Source organism: Coregonus clupeaformis, chromosome 12 (assembly GCF_020615455.1).
Source record: "Coregonus clupeaformis isolate EN_2021a chromosome 12, ASM2061545v1, whole genome shotgun sequence".
NCBI classification, from domain to species: Eukaryota; Metazoa; Chordata; class Actinopteri; order Salmoniformes; family Salmonidae; genus Coregonus; species Coregonus clupeaformis.
In genome coordinates this window covers 51393368-51410526 of record NC_059203.1, presented here as the reverse complement: position 1 = coordinate 51410526, position 17159 = coordinate 51393368, and the positions used below count along the sequence as shown (strand labels likewise).

Genomic DNA, 17159 nt, shown 5'->3' with positions numbered 1-17159 from the left:
AGCTGTCAATGGTATTACATGCCTACCAATTATGTTTGGGGGGGATCTTTTTAAATAAATACACCCCCAAAAAAAAAAAAAGACGTCTCCTTGCAAAAAAAATAAAACATTTAAAAAACATTTTGAATAATAAATAGTATCACCAGCAGCTCCTTGCATGTTTCTAATACTGCGTTTGAGACTTGGCTCCAGTTTATAAACTATCAGTAACTGAACCAGTTCTATGTGCTTCAACTAATGACATAACTTCATTAAGCAAATCTGCAAACATGTGAGACCGTTTTGAACGATACCACTATAGATCACTACTGCAGACAGTTGTCAGAAAACGTTTACATTTTCATATTATTTGGCATACAAAGAGACATGGTTCTCTTATTTAGACCGCAATTCCGACTGTCAGAAAAAGGATTACAATAGAGCACAGTTCGTAATTAATTCAATGTTGCCTTCGATCGAAACGATTACCACTGCTCTTGTGGTCCATTGGACAGCAATTGATATCAAGCACAAAGACAACTGTATCTAGTCAGATCCAGAAGAGAAAAGGGGACTGTAATAAAACACGTCCTTTCAACAATGCTAAACCAAGTAAATTAGCTCCACCAGGTTGCTTACCTCGTACAGTGAGACACCATGAAGGTCCTAATGGCAAAGGGTTAGGCGGTACTCTGCAGTACTCTGCATCTTAATTATGGTAGAATGGCCATGCCTGTGGGAGGAAACACGGGGAGGGGTCGACTGCATCTGCAAAACATTTACTTTAGGTTTAAATCAAATGAAGGGGCCCTGCTTCAGAAGTTTGACCCAAGATGGTTGTAGACTGAAGAGCCCACACAAACTATAAACATATGCCTGAGTTTCTCAATGTTTTTATTTTTATTGACCTGCACCCAAGTTTGGATTGCGCTTCTAGATTTCATTTTCACCAAGTTTGTGAAAAGTAGTTATTTGAGTGAGAGCTAAAGCAAAGTCTGCAATTGAACAGCTTGTTTACCTAGAGGTTGCACATCTGATGATTGCAAAATTCATGGAATTATGCTCAGCATCCACAATAAAGTCCACATGAATTGATTGACCAATCTCATTTAATATTTTCTGTACAAAATGAGAACGCATACCATACAAACTGTACATTTATAACATGCCGACAAAATATTATTGCCAAAGCAGAGGGGGGAGAACATACCTATCTTTAAATTCTTACACAATAAAATATATACAAATCATAATTCATAGCTTCATATTTCTCCAATAGACCAGTTCTTTCTCTATTTTCCTATTCCCTAGCAGACTGATGACACAATGTGACTGCACTCAACAGAAATTCATCCAAAGATATGCACATCTTTTAGCAAAGGTAGGCCCTCCCTCTAATCCCCTAATAAAGCATGTCATCTCTGCAACTTTCCCATGTTGCCATTACAATCCCTTTATCTCAAGGTGTCTGTTTATGGATGAATGTAGAGAGGGATGTTAAGATGCCCAAGGATGGTGATGGCCACACACAGAAACCCAGGGAACATAGCACCAGGTCAGTAGGATATGGCTGTTCTTGGGAGGCAGGTAGATTGGGAAAATCACTCCATTTCAGTGAAGCGGGCAAACATGGCTTTGCGGACAGCGTCTTTGTATGTGTCTGAGGCAGACAGGCCGTAGCTGCTGCCTTTGGTTCCCAGACCAGCTCCCTTCGCCCTCAGCTGGGCCTGTAGGGAGATAACAGCAGGTCTGAGATCAGTAAAGCCACTCAACACTGGCGTATTTAAAAATATATAAATATATATATATAATTAGGTGGGGAGAAAGTGGGACCACTGTACCCAAAGATTGAACCCTGGTCTCCGGTGGAAAGTTCCATATGTGAAGGAGAGTGTTACCACTACAATGTGGCTCTGCACTTAAAGAGCACATTTAACAGACTTGTTGTATATGAAAGATACCTTCACAGGTTTTGCTTTTGGGTTGAAGCAGCACTATTACTGGTTTTAACTGGACGAGATTCACCTCAATAGGTGCAGTGATACCCTGCTGGTTGCGGCCCAGACCTCTGCCCTCTTGCCATCCCATGGCCTGCAACATCTTGTTCCCAATGTTGTCACTGTTCAGACCGTCTTTGGTGGGTTGTTCATAGTTACTGCAGAGGAGAAGGGGGAAATGACAACACAATCATTGTTACCCAATCTCATTTCATTTCACTTCACAGAACATCACAGTATAGAGTCAACTAAGAAGAATAAGCATGATTATAGCACAGTAGCAGCTTACACGACTGGTGCTGGCTGTGCTGTGAATTTCTTCTTTTTGGGTGCTGGGGGTTCAGGGATGCCGTATTTCTCTCTCCTCTCTGCAGCTCGGTCTCTGTACTTCATCTGTTCACAGGGAGGGAAATAGAAAATGAATGTAGAAACAAACCTGATAACAGGGTTTCTCTTAACCAAAACTCAACCAGTAACGTTAGACCAACCGTCTTCATGTCTAAGGCTCACCTCTGTCTCTTTCCTCTCCAGCTCTTCCAGCTCAGCCTCACTCAGCTTAGATCTGCGGTGGACCTCCAGGTTTTGCTGGGATAAGAAATAAAGATTAAGACCCTTTCACACTTAATTCATACATAAAGCTCTCTCTTTCCCATAATAGATGTTCATTTTCATAAGACTTTAATGAGTGGACTAAAGTGGAGGTCTTCCTGGGCGTCAGTGATCAGTACCTTGTGAAGGTCAGAGAGCTGCTGGTGGCGCACCAGGCCATCCTTATTGGGGAACTGTCTCCTACACAGCAGGCAGGCCATCTTCTTCCAGTCTGTCAGCTGATCCTGGCCCTGCTCACCACTGCGCTCCGGCTCTGCTGCACCCCCCTCCTCTGGGTCACTGTCCCCACTGTAGGCTGCCACCAGACCAACCTGGGGAAGGACACAACCAGATAGTTACCATACAAGACTGGAAGATAAACTCTAAAATTACAGATCATACATTTGAGTCTAGTATCAATATCTTACCTTGGCTGAGTTGGTTGGGGCCGGCTCCTCAGGGCGCTGCACTGCTTCTGACATGAGCATTTCCAAGCTTCCAGCCTGCTGCAAAGTCACAACAACACTGTTAACTGCCATCAAGTCACCTCTTCAATCTGCCGCAATCAACTCAAAAGTTTCACTGGATGAGTTTTCTAAAGCAGCGTTTCCCAAACTCGGTCCTTGGGACCCCAAGGGGTGCATGTTTTGGTTTCTGCCCTAACACTACACAGCTTGATGATTAGTTGATTATGTGAATCAGCTGTGTAGTGATAGGGCAAAACCAAAAACGTGCAGCCCTTGGGGTCCCGAGGACAGAGTTTGGGGAACCGTGCCCTAAAGGATTCAAGCAATCATGGATAGACCTAAAATGGCTACCTTCTTCTCGAAGAGTGTGAAGCCTGCGTCGGCGGCCGCTGCCTCTTTCCTCTCCTCCTGGCTGACGGGCTGGAAGCTGCTTTTGAAGTTCTCCTTCTGTTTGTTCAGACTCTTCGCCCAGCGCTCCATGTCCTTAGCAATCTAGAAAGAGCATGACAACTCCGTCAAACTCCACACACACTTTAATACAACACCCCTTGACAACCACAAGGGTTTCATGACATTGTCCTGATACCAACAGAATGTAGAGATGGCAATGCCCCCGTTTTCTAATATACAGCTATACTGCCTTGACATCGGAAGTGATCCTGGTCTCCTCTGCGTACCTGCTGAGCAGTCTTGCTCTTAGGCTTGTCTTGTTTCCTCTCCTTGGATTCCTTAGCCTCTTTACTAGCTGCTGCTGCTGCGTTTGCAGTCTGCTCAGTTTGGTCGGCGGCTGAGGCAGGGACGTACGTCTGCTTCTCACTGTCCCAGTACAGGTACTGCTGTGTCTGGGAGTTATAGTAGTACTGGAGGAGAAGATAACTGTCAAAACACATACACCCACATACCCCTTCTTCAGTCAACTCATGAAAACATTGACCGGTGTGTGGGTAATTACATGGGTATTTGGGTCGTAGTAGAGGCCAGTTTCAGGGTCGAAGTAGTAGCCAGAGGATTCGTCATACTGGTAGGTGGAGGTGTCGGGGACAGCTGGGGATGAAGACAAGAGTATTGAAGATTACAAACAATCAAAAACCTGCCTTGAATAGAGTAGATCATTTTACATCTGAAAGCATTCCACTAAGTTATTATTTTTCATTCTGCACTGGAACTTGCAGTGCCAGTCAGTCAGGTGAGGGAGGGTCTTACCGGTGTCTGTGGCCAGTCCAGAGAGTGTCGCTGTGGAAACCGGCGCTGTAATGGTTGCAGCTGCCGAGTGAATTCCAGTCTGTTTTGCTTCCAGTTGCTGGGCCAATTGCAGTGCCTGTAAAGACAGAATTGGTCATTGTGGGAATCTTTACGGCAAGCATATTGTACGTGGTGCAGTAAAGAAGGCTGTGTGTGTATTACCAGCCCCATAGGTTAAAGACATAGGACTCACTTGTGTGGAAGTGTGACTGATGAGGTTGGGTTGGTAGACCTGTGCACCCTGTGAAATCACCACTCCTGTAGCAGCTGGGACACCTGGGGCCGCTGTGAACCAAACACACCCAGGCTTTATTACATGCTCTTACAAAACATGTCTTTTAGACAGAAACACCACAGTGTGTGCTCCACAAATCAGAAGGCTATTAAAGGCATGGACACTGAATGCAATGCAAATGTCGCCTCACCTCCCAGTATTCCGTTCCCCTGGGAAAGGTCTCCTGCTGACTGCTGGTAGTAGGCCTGGTAGTCCTATCAACACAGCAAGGCACACAGTCAGTCACACATTGAAGCAGCAGCGTCTGCAATACATCCCAGGTAACCACCACCGTACCTGTGTATAGGGAACGTAGCTCTCCTCTAGGTAGCTGTACTCTGACAGCTGTCCTTCAGCACCCTGCTGTGGCTACGAAGGAATACACTGACTGTTAGTATGTGCATTGGGAAAACAAAACGTCACAGGTGAATGTGAGGAGAGATGTGGGTGTGCGCGCGTTACCTGGCTGGAGGACCACTGGGCAGCAGCGATGGCTGTGCTGGCCACAGAGAAGGCACTGATCCGGTTACAGTCTGGGAGCAAGAGATCCCTGAAGAGGCCAAGGAGAGTAGAGATTAGGGAGACATCTCCATCACTATGCCCTCTGCGGACATCGTTCACTGAAATTATGCTGAGAAACATTATAACCCTAACCACAGACGTCGCTGTGACGGGACACTCACTTCCTGGCACTCTTGGCATAGTCCACACCGATGGTCTTCCCATCCAGCTTGAGAGGGGGCTGCAGTCCTTGTAAGATGGTTAGGAGCTGAGAAGCCTCCTGTGATGCAGAAACAACAAAGCACTTAGACTAAACATACTCATTTTACGTACAGAGAAAAGTTTATACAGATTCCACTAAATCAAGCCAAAGATGAGAAGCACCAGTTGAGCGATATCGCCATTAACAATCAAAAGGAATATCACTGAAGTTACAGAGGTTGCTCTGTAAAGAAACTCAAACCAAAGATAGGTTGGGAGCTCTGCTGAAAGGCTGGCGTACCAGAGGGGAGGAAAGCTGTACGAAGGTGAAGCCTCTGTTCTGGCCCGTCTGTTTGTCCTTGATGAGACGGATGTTGCTGGCTGACAAGTTGGCGTAGGGGGCCAGGGCCGTCATGATGGCCTCCACCGTGGTAAGGGGGGCTATGTTCCTAAGGATGATCGCTGTAGAGGACATACACACATTCAGTATAAATGATCCCATTGGCTCTCAAACCCCTCAGGTCATCTGACAGGACGTAGTTTCATAATGGAGAGGTACTCACTGTCGCCGTAGTAGTCTCCGCTCTGCTGGGTCTCTCTGACTCCAGTGGTGTTGTTGGTCTCACACTCTGTTGGAAAAAGCAGACAGAATGAGAGCAGGGCGTTAGCATCGCCTCACCCTCAGTACCCATGACCTAGGACATGATTTAGAAAATGTTTCTGCTCCACAGGGATTTGACATCCTCGCTATTCCACCTGTCAATTCTCAAGTACGTTTTCAGCTAAATCTGGTTTGTTCACAATACTAAGGAATATGATTTGGCAGGGCTCTACGCTGACCTTTTCTAACAAGGAGCACGTGTGCGCTAACTTAAAAAATGTAGGCGCACTCAAATAAATTTAGCAGTACAATATTTTCGCGCATATGCGAGTAGAATGGTTGCACTGTAGAGCCCTGTATCTGTACTCTGTACTGTGCCTGCACCTGTGCGTAGCCCCATGGCACATTGTCCCAGGCCATCCTTATGGGTGCAAGCAGTGGCTTCCTGATTCAGGAACTACTTACCAGCTTTGGATGCGCCACACCTGAAGCACTTCAGCCTCCTCCGGAAATTGTACAGGCCGCACTGCAAGCAACCGGTCACATCATTTTTATTGATAATACAGCTACTTAGGTCCAGGACACCGCTGCCTCAGATGAATAGCAAACTAAAAGTGGGGCAGCATAAGGTGCTTACCTGAGCCAAATGCTCACACTGGCAACTAATGCAATCAGGCATTCCTACACCTAACAATGTGCTCATTTGGCAGGAGCTCATTCTGGACTATAAGGTAACAATTGAGGGCATAACATTATCACTACAGCATTTCAGATAGGAGTGGAAGGGGAATATAGTGTGGGCAGGGTGGGATCAAGCCACAGCAGAAACTTACAGTGTTGCAGAGCCAGTCTTCAAACTTGTGCCGGGGGTTGCTGTAATGCATGGCCACACTCTTGCCTTGGATGACCAGGAGTTTCTGTAAGAGGGGGGACAAAATGTTGGTCATTTCAAGCTTTCCTGGCCGGCGTAGGTCTCACTCTAGCTGCACCCAAAATACAAGCAGTGTTGGCAGGGAGGGAAGGGGGAAAGGGACCCCCTGTTGGCGTTTGTGTCAAAGACAGACGGAAGGATGTGTATGTGAGCTTGTGTACAGAGGGTTCTTAAGGTGTTTGGGACCCGAGTGTCCAGACTGAGCCGGAGCAGAGTGTATAATGTTAACATGATAGAGATACTTTGATCGGCTTTCCTAGAACCAGGGATAAGCGTCCCACAACAGACAAATTAATTAGCTAAGAAGCACAGCTTAAATCAATCAACTAAAAAGAAAAAAAAACATCAACTGACAAATAAATGCTCAAATTTGGAAAGGACACTAGGCTAGAAGGAGCCAAAATTCCTTATTTTCCCCGATGGCCTTTGACCATCTTTTATCAGAAAAATGACTTCCTGAGTTATCTTACCAGGCAGATTGCAGGGTATAGTAATCTGTGTTTTAAAGTAAATTTCCATTAAATTAGGCTACATGGCTCAATTTTATTGACATCGAATGTCTTAAAACCTTAGTCTTACACCCTAAATATATGGGGGGCAGTGAGATTAAAGAACTATCAGTGAAAGGTTAAATAAACCTCTAAAACCATGCAGTCTTTATGGATACCATATTCAGATTCCAATATAGTATTCTCCAACTAAATTCCAACTTAAATTCCACATTTCCTTCAAATTATTTTTTGTTCTTATTCAGTTCACTTAGGTTGCCATTTGGTTCTCTTTTTTTTCCAGATCTCCAAGGTAAAAGCTAGACTTGGCGATTGTGAAGCAACCTGATTGGTCTCCATCCATCGGGTAGCATCTTGCAAGTGATAAAACTCCACGAAGGCGAAACCTCTGCTTATACCTAGAGACAGCATTCAAATATAGACGGGAGGAGTGTTAGTCAGAGTCCATGGGCACAACATTCAAACTCTGTCACAAACTGCTTCAGGACCCAGTATGGCAAACAGTGGGCCCTTCATTTGGGGTTTTGCCATAGCAAGAAATCCTGCAGGATGACATTGGACCATACATCCTCAGTATGCCTATATGTATTATTTAATTATTTCATTTGAAACAGAGCTTGACTGGCTGATGCTCTTTCTTACTTACCTTTTTACTCCACATCTTAACAGAATGTAAAATATTGTTTCTTTGCTTTTGACATTAATTCATAACGATTTCAGATTTTTATGTTGCTACGGCAAAACTGAAGCCAATTGAAGCAGATTGGCCCTGTGGTCAAAGATGGCGGGGGAACGGAGGGACTCCATGGTACGCCTGGGTCTCACCTGTCCTCTTTTTCATCAGTCGGACATCTATTGGCTGGGGTCCCTCCAGCTGGTCCAGGGCAGCTCGGATCTGGAAGGCACAAGAGAGAACATTAAATCCGTAGCCTTCAGTTCTGGAACACATTTCACTTGACATGATACAGTTACTAACGTCTCCTTTCGTTTCACTAGATAGCCTACTCTTCTTTGCAGAGCAAATGGCAGCCAAACAAACCACATTACTGACCGGTGGTGGGTGTAAAGCAGAGGAAGAAGAACTTACGTCTCCTTCTGTGACGTGAAGAGACAGGCCCCGGAGCATGATAGTCTTACTCTCCTTCTCCTCCCCTGGTTCCCCCCTGTAGTCCTGCTCCGGGAACTCTCCGTCAGAGTGGTAGCCATCTTCAGATCTATCGCTGTTCCGTCGCTTCCGTTCTCTCTGCTGGCGTGGATAAAACAGCGTGGATCAGTGTACTCTCCAAGTGGTCAAGAAGATGAGTTTTGGCTGCACTCCCTTGCCAAGTCATGTCACTGGGCGTCTGACTCGGGACACATACCTCTGGACTGGCTCTGTTCCCCCGTTGTTCCCCTCCGTCATAGCGTTCGCTGTGTCTCTCTTCTCCCCAGCGGCGCATGACGTGCTCTCGTTCCTGGTCCCCTCGCTCCCGCCTCTCACCACGTCCCTGATTGTTTCCGCCGTATCTGCCGCTACGCTCTGTGCGACTCACCCTGTGTACACACAGGCATAGACACAGTCAAAAGCAGATCTAATTTTGACACTCAAGAAATAAATGGGTTACAATGTAATCATATGGCTCAAGATAACCCCCAAGTACTATTTACAATTTTGACATAACCCTTACAATTCTGTTTGTTCAAGTAGAAAGAAATGTACTATTGCATTGTTATGTGTGGGATTTAGTCAGTGTGTTATGTTGCAAACCACTCTGCTTCCTCATACTGTGAATGCCACCGAAACTCTGCCTAAAGCCCTAACCAGTTTATACCCTGTGCAAGTGACACGTTACTACATCATACTTCAGTGTTCATGTCCCTGGTCTTTTGAATGGGCTTGACGATTACATCATAAAATTCATGAAAACCCGATCATAATAATAATAATAATAATAATAAGCCATTTAGCAGACGCTTTTATCCAAAGCGACTTACAGTCATGCGTGCATACATTTTTGTGTATGGGTGGTCCCGGGGATCGAACCCACTACCTTGGCGTTACAAGCGCCGTGCTCTACCAGTTGAGCTACAGAGGACCATAAGATATATAAAAAAGTATATTTGTGTTTATGAATGAATTTCCTTCTGCCAGATGCTAGGGATGTAACGAGTCACCAATACGCATCGGTCCACGGTTCAACTGTTTAAGATATGAGTGCTTTAGTCCACGGGACCCATAACGGATCCAAATGTAGCATGCGCCGGACAAAAACAAAATCGATTGAAACGCTACAAATTGCCGGTTCACTAGCATTTATTTATTTATTCTCTAAAATTACTTTCTTTCTACCTTCCGAAAATACCTCATATTGTGTCGAACTGAGCATGTAATTATGTTGACAGTCATTGATCTACAAGTCATTTTGCATGCCGAACAACCCCAGGCTATATTACTAGCCTAGTCAAACTGCACGCTGTGGCCGCTACGTGTCGCTGTACACCGCTTTGCGCGCTAGCCAAAGAGAGGTAGGCCTATTCCTGCTTTCAAATGTTTGTCAAATGGCTTGCGCAATGTTAGGGTTTATTAGTTGAGTGACAACCAATGTAATTTGCTAGGTCATTTTTATCAAATGCTCTGTTGAAAATGGTGTTTTACCAGAATAAAAGTAGCCTAAGCTACCGCTGGATACAACTCATCTGGCTATATAGGTAGGCTAAATGCTGATCTGGCCTTACATTATATTTTATTTCGATTGTTCCGGTTCACCATCAGCATTAACTTTGGTTGTTTTGCTTTAAACAGTCAGTATATATGGTCATTTTTAGATACAGTGAGGGAAAAAAGTATTTGATCCCCTGCTGATTTTGTACGTTTGCCCACTGACAAAGAAATTATCAGTCTATAATTGTAATGGTAGGTTTATTTGAACAGTGAGAGACAGAATAACAACAAAAAAATCCAGAAAAACGCATGTCAAAAATGTTATCAATTGATTTGCATTTTAATGAGGGAAATAAGTATTTGACCCCTCTGCAAAACATGACTTAGTACTTGGTGGCAAAACCCTTGTTGGCAATCACAGAGGTCAGACGTTTCTTGTAGTTGGCCACCAGGTTTGCACACATCTCAGGAGGGATTTTGTCCCACTCCTCTTTGCAGATCTTCTCCAAGTCATTAAGGTTTTGAGGCTGACGTTTGGTAACTCGAACCTTCAGCTCCCTCCACTGATTTTCTATGGGATTAAGGTCTGGAGACTGGCTAGGCCACTCCAGGACCTTAATGTGCTTCTTCTTGAGCCACTCCTTTGTTGCCTTGGCCGTGTGTTTTGGGTCATTATCATGCTGGAATACCCATCCACGACCCATTTTCAATGCCCTGGCTGAGGGAAGGAGGTTCTCACCCAAGATTTGACGGTACATGGCCCTGTCCATCGTCCCTTTGATGTGGTGAAGTTGTCCTGTCCCTTAGCAGAAAAACACCCCCAAAGCATAATGTTTCCACCTACATGTTTGACGGTGGGGATGATGTTCTTGGGGTCATAGGCAGCATTCCTCCTCCTCCAAACACGGCGAGTTGAGTTGATGCCAAAGAGCTCCATTTTGGTCTCATCTGACCACAACACTTTCACCCAGTTCTCCTCTGAATCATTCAAATGTTCATTGGCAAACTTCAGACGGGCATGTATATGTGCTTTCTTGAGCAAGGGGACCTTGCGGGTGCTGTAGGATTTCAGTCCTTCGCGGCGTAGTGTGTTACCAAATGTTTACTTGGTGACTATGGTCCCAGCTGCCTTGAGATCATTGACAAGATCCTCTCGTGTAGTTCTGGGCTGATTCCTCACCGTTCTCATGATCATTGCAACTCCACGATGTGAGATCTTGCATGGAGCCCCAGGCCGAGGGAGATTAACAGTTCTTTTGTGTTTCTTCCATTTGCGAATAATCGCACCAACTGTTGTCACCTTCTCACCAAGCTGCTTGGCGATGGTCTTGTAGCCCATTCCAGCCTTGTGTAGGTCTACAATCTTGTCCCTGACATCCTTGGAGAGCTCTTTGGTCTTGGCCATGGTGGAGAGTTTGGAATCTGATTGATTGACTGCTTCTGTGGACAGGTGTCTTTTATACAGGTAACAAGCTGAGATTAGGAGCACTCCCTTTAAGAGTGTGCTCCTAATCTCAGCTCGTTACCTGTATAAAAGACACCTGGGAGCCAGAAATCTTTCTGATTGAGAGGGGATTAAATACTAATTTCCCTCATTAAAATGCAAATCAATTTATAACATTTTTGACATGCGTTTTTCTGGATGTTTTTGTTGTTATTCTGTCTCTCACTGTTCAAATAAACCTACCATTAAAATTATAGACTGATCATTTCTTTGTCAGTGGGCAAATGTACAAAATCAGCAGGGGATCAAATACTTTTTTCCCTCACTGTATATAGTATAAAGTTGATAATTTCATAAAGAGGACTGCAATCACTTTTGCTACCCGCAACACTTCCAAACGGTCTAAACAATTCAATGATGAGACCGGAGTGAAATCCAAAGTTGTGCTACATATTTATTGGCTGTCATAGATCATTTTTAAAGATAAATATTGATACAACTGTTGGCGCAATTATTAGAAAATGGAAGAAGTTCAAGATGACGGTCAATCACCCTCGGTCTGGGGCTCCATGCAAGATCTCACCTCGTGGGGCATCAATGATCATGAGGAAGGTGAGGGATCAGCCCAGAACTACACGGCAGGACCTGGTCAATGACCTGAAGAGAGCTGGGACCACAGTCTCAAAGAAAACCATTAGTAACACACTACGGCGTCATGGATTAAAATCCTGTAACGCACGCAAAGTCCCCCTGCTCAAGCCAGCGCATGTCCAGGCCTGTCTGAAGTTTGCCAATGACCATCTGGATGATCCAGAGGAGGAATGGGAGAAGGTCATGTGGTCTGATGAGACAAAAATAGAGCTTTTTGGTCTAAACTCCACTCGCCGTGTTTGGAGGAAGAAGAAGGATGAGTACAACCCCAAGAACACCATCCCAACCGTGAAGCATGGAGGTGGAAACATCATTCTTTGGGGATGCTTTCTGCAAAGGGGACAGGATGACTACACCGTATTGAGGGGAGGATGGATGGGGCCCATGTATCGCGAGATCTTGGCCAACAACCTCCTTCCCTCAGTAAGAGCATTGAAGATGGGTCGTGGCTGGGTCTTCCAGCATGACAACGACCCAAAACACACAGCCAGGGCAACTAAGGAGTGGCTCCGTAAGAAGCATCTCATGGTCCTGGAGTGGCCTAGCCAGTCTCCAGACCTGAACCCAATAGAAAGTCTTTGGAGGGAGCTGAAAGTCCGTATTGCCCAGCGACAGCCCCGAAACCTGAAAGATCTGGAGAAGGTCTGTATGGAGGAGTGGGCCAAAATCCCTGCTGCAGTGTGTGCAAACCTGGTCAAGACCTACAGGAAACGTATGATCTCAGTAATTGCAAACAAAGGTTTCTGTACCAAATGTTAAGTTCTGCTTTTCTGATGTATCAAATACTTATGTCATGCAATAAAATGCAAATGAATTACTTAAAAATCATACAATGTGATTTTCTGGATTTTTGTTTTAGATTCCGTCTCTCACAGTTGAAGTGTACCTATGATAAAAATTACAGACCTCTACATGCTTTGTAAGTAGGAAAACCTGCAAAATCGGCAGTGTATCAAATAATTGTTCTCCCCACTGTACACCATAGACGTCAGTGGTGGAAAAAGTATCCAATTGTCATACTTGAGTAAAAGATACCTTAATTTAAAAAAATACTAAAGTCAAAGTCTCCCAGTAAAATAGAACTTGAGTAAAAGTCTAAAAGCATTTGGTTTTAAAGATACTTAAGTATCAAAAGGAAATGGAATTCTCAAATATACTTAAGTATCAAAAGTATAAATAATTGAACATTCCTTATATTAAGCAAACCAGATGGCACCATTTTATTTTTTACAAATAGCCTGGGGCACACTCCAACACTCAGACATCATTTACAAACTAAGCATTTGTGTTTAGTGAGTCCAGCAGATCAAAGGCAGTAGGGATTACCAAGGATGTTCTCTTGATAAGTGTGTGAATTGGACCATTTTCCTGTCCTGCTAAGCATTCAAGTACTTTTGGGTGTCAGGGAAAATGTATGGAGTAAAAAGTACATTATTTTCTTTAGGAATGTACTGAAGTAAAAGTTGTCAAAAATATAAATAATAAAAGTACAGACACCCAAATAAATGACAAGTAGTACTTGAAAGTATTTTTACTGAAGTACTTTACACAACTGATAGACATAATTTATACACACGCACAGAAGTCAGCTCAGAGAGGCTCAACTCATGAGCTCCATTAGCAGAAGAATTTAACTTAGAATGGAAAATGAATGTGTTTATGCAACAAATGTTGGGGCATCGAATCGCACCAAATCACATCGATTCATTCCTCTAATCAAACAATCGCACAGAATCCTTTCAAACTATATCATATCGTTGCTGTATCGGAGCCCATGTAGCTATCTAGATATGTATCAAATCGTCTTGAAAGGGAAAGATGCACATCCCTACCAGATGCCTTTCATAAATTTTTTAGGATGGAGTTGTTTCCTCTGTAGTGCTAGTAAACCGTGGAATGGTAATGTTTGCAATACATAGTGCCAAAAACAGCACGCTAAATGACTGACAAAAATATTATAGCTAGTTAACTAACTTTAGTAGCTAGCTAGCTACTTGCCAGAAGATACCAACCCTACCGTTACGCTTGTTAACACTAACTTAACATAGCAGGCATAAAAGGAACACCTGAAACTAGATCCCCCTACATACTGGTCAGGGGAGGTTCTCTTCTGCACTGTTCAACCAATCCAGTAAATGTGGAGGAGGGGTTAAGATGGAGTGTTGCCTTGTTAACGTCCAAAAGCTGAAAATCGGACTAAGCAGAGGCTAGTTTACGCTGACGTCGGAACATAATCATGGTTACAATATGACACCGTGAAGCCGGCTCGGAAAATGTACCTCAATGCAGGAATGGGATATGCCACTGATACATCGACAAGATTTAAATACTGCTAATTTTTCCGGAAAACTGCCCTTTTCATCCTCATGCTAGCTAGCAGTAGCCACTGCAGACATTTTGAAAGGGCAGTGTCAGCCAATCAGCTTTTTGTTGTTCAACACAACATGCTTTCCATAATGGCTGCTGTGGCAACTGGTAGGTAGTATGAGAACTAAAAGGGCTGTTTTTTAGGAAAACGAGCACTATTTCAATCTTCTCGATGGCGCAGTGTGGATAAAGGTACAATTTAGAGTAAAGTGGCATATCCTACTTACGTACGTTCTGACCCATATCTCGCACCGGCTCCACGGCGTGTTATATTGTTTTTGTGCATCTCTTGAGCGATGTTCTATCGATTCCCTGGGCCATCTTATGTTTTCATGCGTATCTGAGCTATTGCCGTTCAAGCAGGCAGAAATTTGGTCGGTGTGACGTAGCATTGCGATAAAGCCGCTCTCACTACACTGGAAGTTAATAGGAATACGACTTTTAGATCGAGAAAACATCTATCATACATGTCAGATTTCAATACTGGCCGATGTCATAAAGCGGGAGATTGTCTTCTCTCGAATGAGCCATTGATCATATTTTTGCGATATTCCTACCTCCAGAATTTTTTTCTTTAACAGAGGGTCTAACAGATTTATCCTATTTGTCTGCCTCTTCAGTCCGACCCTACCGTGCATTGAATGGTGCCGTTGCGAATGTCAGACTAAATTGATATTGCAGTTTGTTTAGGCAATTTTACAGTGACCTAGTTATTTCAAATGCTGATATTTACTTTAGTACCATTGTGCATAGCTACATCCCTAGGTAGCTAACTAACCAGCCCACAGAGAGCATTGCATTGTGGGTTTTGTCGTCAACTTAAGCTGCAACAGATTTCTACGATTGAAATTGTCATTTAGCAGACGCTCTTATCCAAAGCGACTTACAGGAGTAATTAGAGTTAAGTGCCTTACTCAAGGGTACAACAGACTTTTCACCTAGTTAGCCCAGGGATTCGAACCAGCGACCTTTCGATTAATGGTCCAACGCTCTCAACCACTAGGCTACCTGCCACACGTTGTTACCAACCTTATTATAAACGACAAAATGAAACATTTCTTAACAAAAAACATTCACACATTAGTGTTATGTAACACTAAGTAGGAATGGGTGGATTTATCCTTTAATTTAACTATTGTGTTCCGACCTCAGTGCAGCTCACTAACGTTAGACACTACAATATTGTTATGCTAATTGGTAACGTTACTCACCGCTTATCAGCTCCCATTTCAATGGTTGTCACGACTATCAGAAGGGGGAAAGAAAAAAAGGAATGTATTATTACGATCACGTCAGCTAACTTAACTAGCTAGCTATTTGGCTTGTCTGCTATAAGCAGAAGCTAGATGGTAACACAACAGAGGTCTCAAAGACAGTACTCTATCATTGCTAAAGTTACATTATAACTAACGTTAGCTAGCTAGCTAATGACCTAACGTTACGCTTCAAGCGAACCAGTTAGCTAGCTCAAGAACAAACAGTAACGTATACTGTACAGAAGCATATTAACTCACAATTTAAAAAAGCTTTAGGAGATAACCGATGATAACAATCTGTTTGCTAAATAGGTTTTGCAAACAATTCAAGGACTTGCACATTTCACAGGAAAAATGGTTGTTTGTCGTCAGCACCTTCTTCTTCCCAAGATGCTTAGCGGCGGGAACGTGGAAAACAAAGTCACAGATAGAACAATGAGCCAGATGTTTCACCGGATGCATCAATCTGAAGCATCCGGTTGGTATTTCCACTCACAACCACATTTGAGGAAGCCCAGTGGGAGAAGATGGAGCGAGATGGATTTTGGCCGACATTCTGCTAATTTTCTCATCGATGAAACATTTGATCTCAAGCGTTTTCTGTTCCCAAAACTAAAATCTGTTATGAACAGAGTGGACTAAGTTGTAAACAACGGCGTTGTTTAGGAGTGCAAGGGCACTATGAGTTACTGCACAGGCGCACTTCAAAGTAGGCGATACCTAACGGAAATATGCAAACATAAACTAGATCCGCAAATAGGATCTCACTAGCTCGAGCTTGGCTCTGCCCACCTCCTTGCTTGTTTAGCCCAGTATGATTCATTTGCGCCCAGGGAACAGAGACCGTGGAGCGTGTATTGCTATTGTGAGCAGTATCAGAGGGAAAGCGAGAGGATGAGATCTAGTATTAGGGAGAAGGGGATACAGGAAATTAGTTTAAAGAGTATATTGAGTAGAACATCATTAGATATAGTCTCAAATATGTTATATTTTTTAAGAGCAACAGGGCTGGCACGTAGGATTTAGTTTCTCCCTGTCGCTGGTCCACACTCCAGTACAGTAAGTGGCGGTAATGCGCCATTACGTTGGCCGTCGATAAACCCCACTGAAGAAGAAGAAGATTCATTTGCACCCATTTATCTTTGTTAGTTATAAAAAACTTTGACACCATTTTACATTTTAGTCATTTAGCAGACACTCTTATCCAGAGTGACTTACAGTTAGTGAGTGCATACATTTTCATACTGGCCCCCCGTGGGAATCAAACCCACAACCCTGGCATTGCAAGCGCCATGCTCTACCAACTGAGCTACACGGGGCAAAGGGTGGCTATTTGAAGAATCTCAAATATAAAATATATTCTGATTTGTTTAACACTTTTTTGGTTACTACATGATTCCATATGTGTTATTTCATAGTTTTAATGTCTTCACTAATATTCTACAATGTAGAAAACAGCAACAAAAAAAAAGACAAATCCTTGAATGAGTAGGTGTGTTCAAACTTTTGA

The 17159-nt window shown here is 43.7% G+C and overlaps 1 protein-coding gene across 4 annotated transcripts; it reads right to left on the bottom strand.

The window, feature by feature from the left end:
* Positions 1 to 1070: 1070 nt before the first annotated feature.
* LOC121578382 (RNA-binding protein 5-B) lies at positions 1071 to 16054 on the bottom strand. 4 transcript variants are annotated; one of them, XM_041892736.2, is made up of 25 exons: positions 15908 to 16054; positions 15605 to 15638; positions 8652 to 8823; positions 8378 to 8536; positions 8116 to 8185; positions 7615 to 7688; positions 6684 to 6767; positions 6316 to 6376; positions 5813 to 5878; positions 5551 to 5711; positions 5231 to 5328; positions 5010 to 5097; positions 4845 to 4916; positions 4699 to 4762; positions 4467 to 4558; positions 4235 to 4349; positions 3984 to 4075; positions 3709 to 3891; positions 3383 to 3523; positions 2993 to 3067; positions 2705 to 2896; positions 2487 to 2561; positions 2266 to 2369; positions 2005 to 2134; positions 1071 to 1706 (listed from the first exon to the last, which is right to left on the bottom strand). In XM_041892736.2, the coding sequence occupies exons 2-25, from the start codon at positions 15619 to 15621 to the stop codon at positions 1581 to 1583; spliced, it is 2511 nt and encodes an 836-aa protein (XP_041748670.1). In that variant the 5' UTR covers positions 15622 to 15638; positions 15908 to 16054; the 3' UTR covers positions 1071 to 1580. The 4 variants fall into 4 exon arrangements, with proteins under 4 accessions (XP_041748670.1, XP_041748672.1, XP_041748669.1 ...); XM_041892738.1 differs by having other exon boundaries at positions 8378 to 8533; XM_041892735.2 differs by having other exon boundaries at positions 2993 to 3070; positions 15908 to 16053.
* Between the last annotated feature and the right edge of the window lie 1105 nt (positions 16055 to 17159).

What these genes read in the sequence shown, in the direction of transcription:
- LOC121578382 (XM_041892735.2), bottom strand. An exon ending in TCACACTCTTCGAGAAGAAG is followed by an intron (nt 3,071 to 3,382) that starts GTAGCCATTTTA and finishes GTGACTTTGCAG; the next exon opens with CAGGCTGGAAGCTTGGAAAT. An exon ending in AGCTCTCTGACCTTCACAAG is followed by an intron (nt 2,562 to 2,704) that starts GTACTGATCACT and finishes TTCTTATCCCAG; the next exon opens with CAAAACCTGGAGGTCCACCG.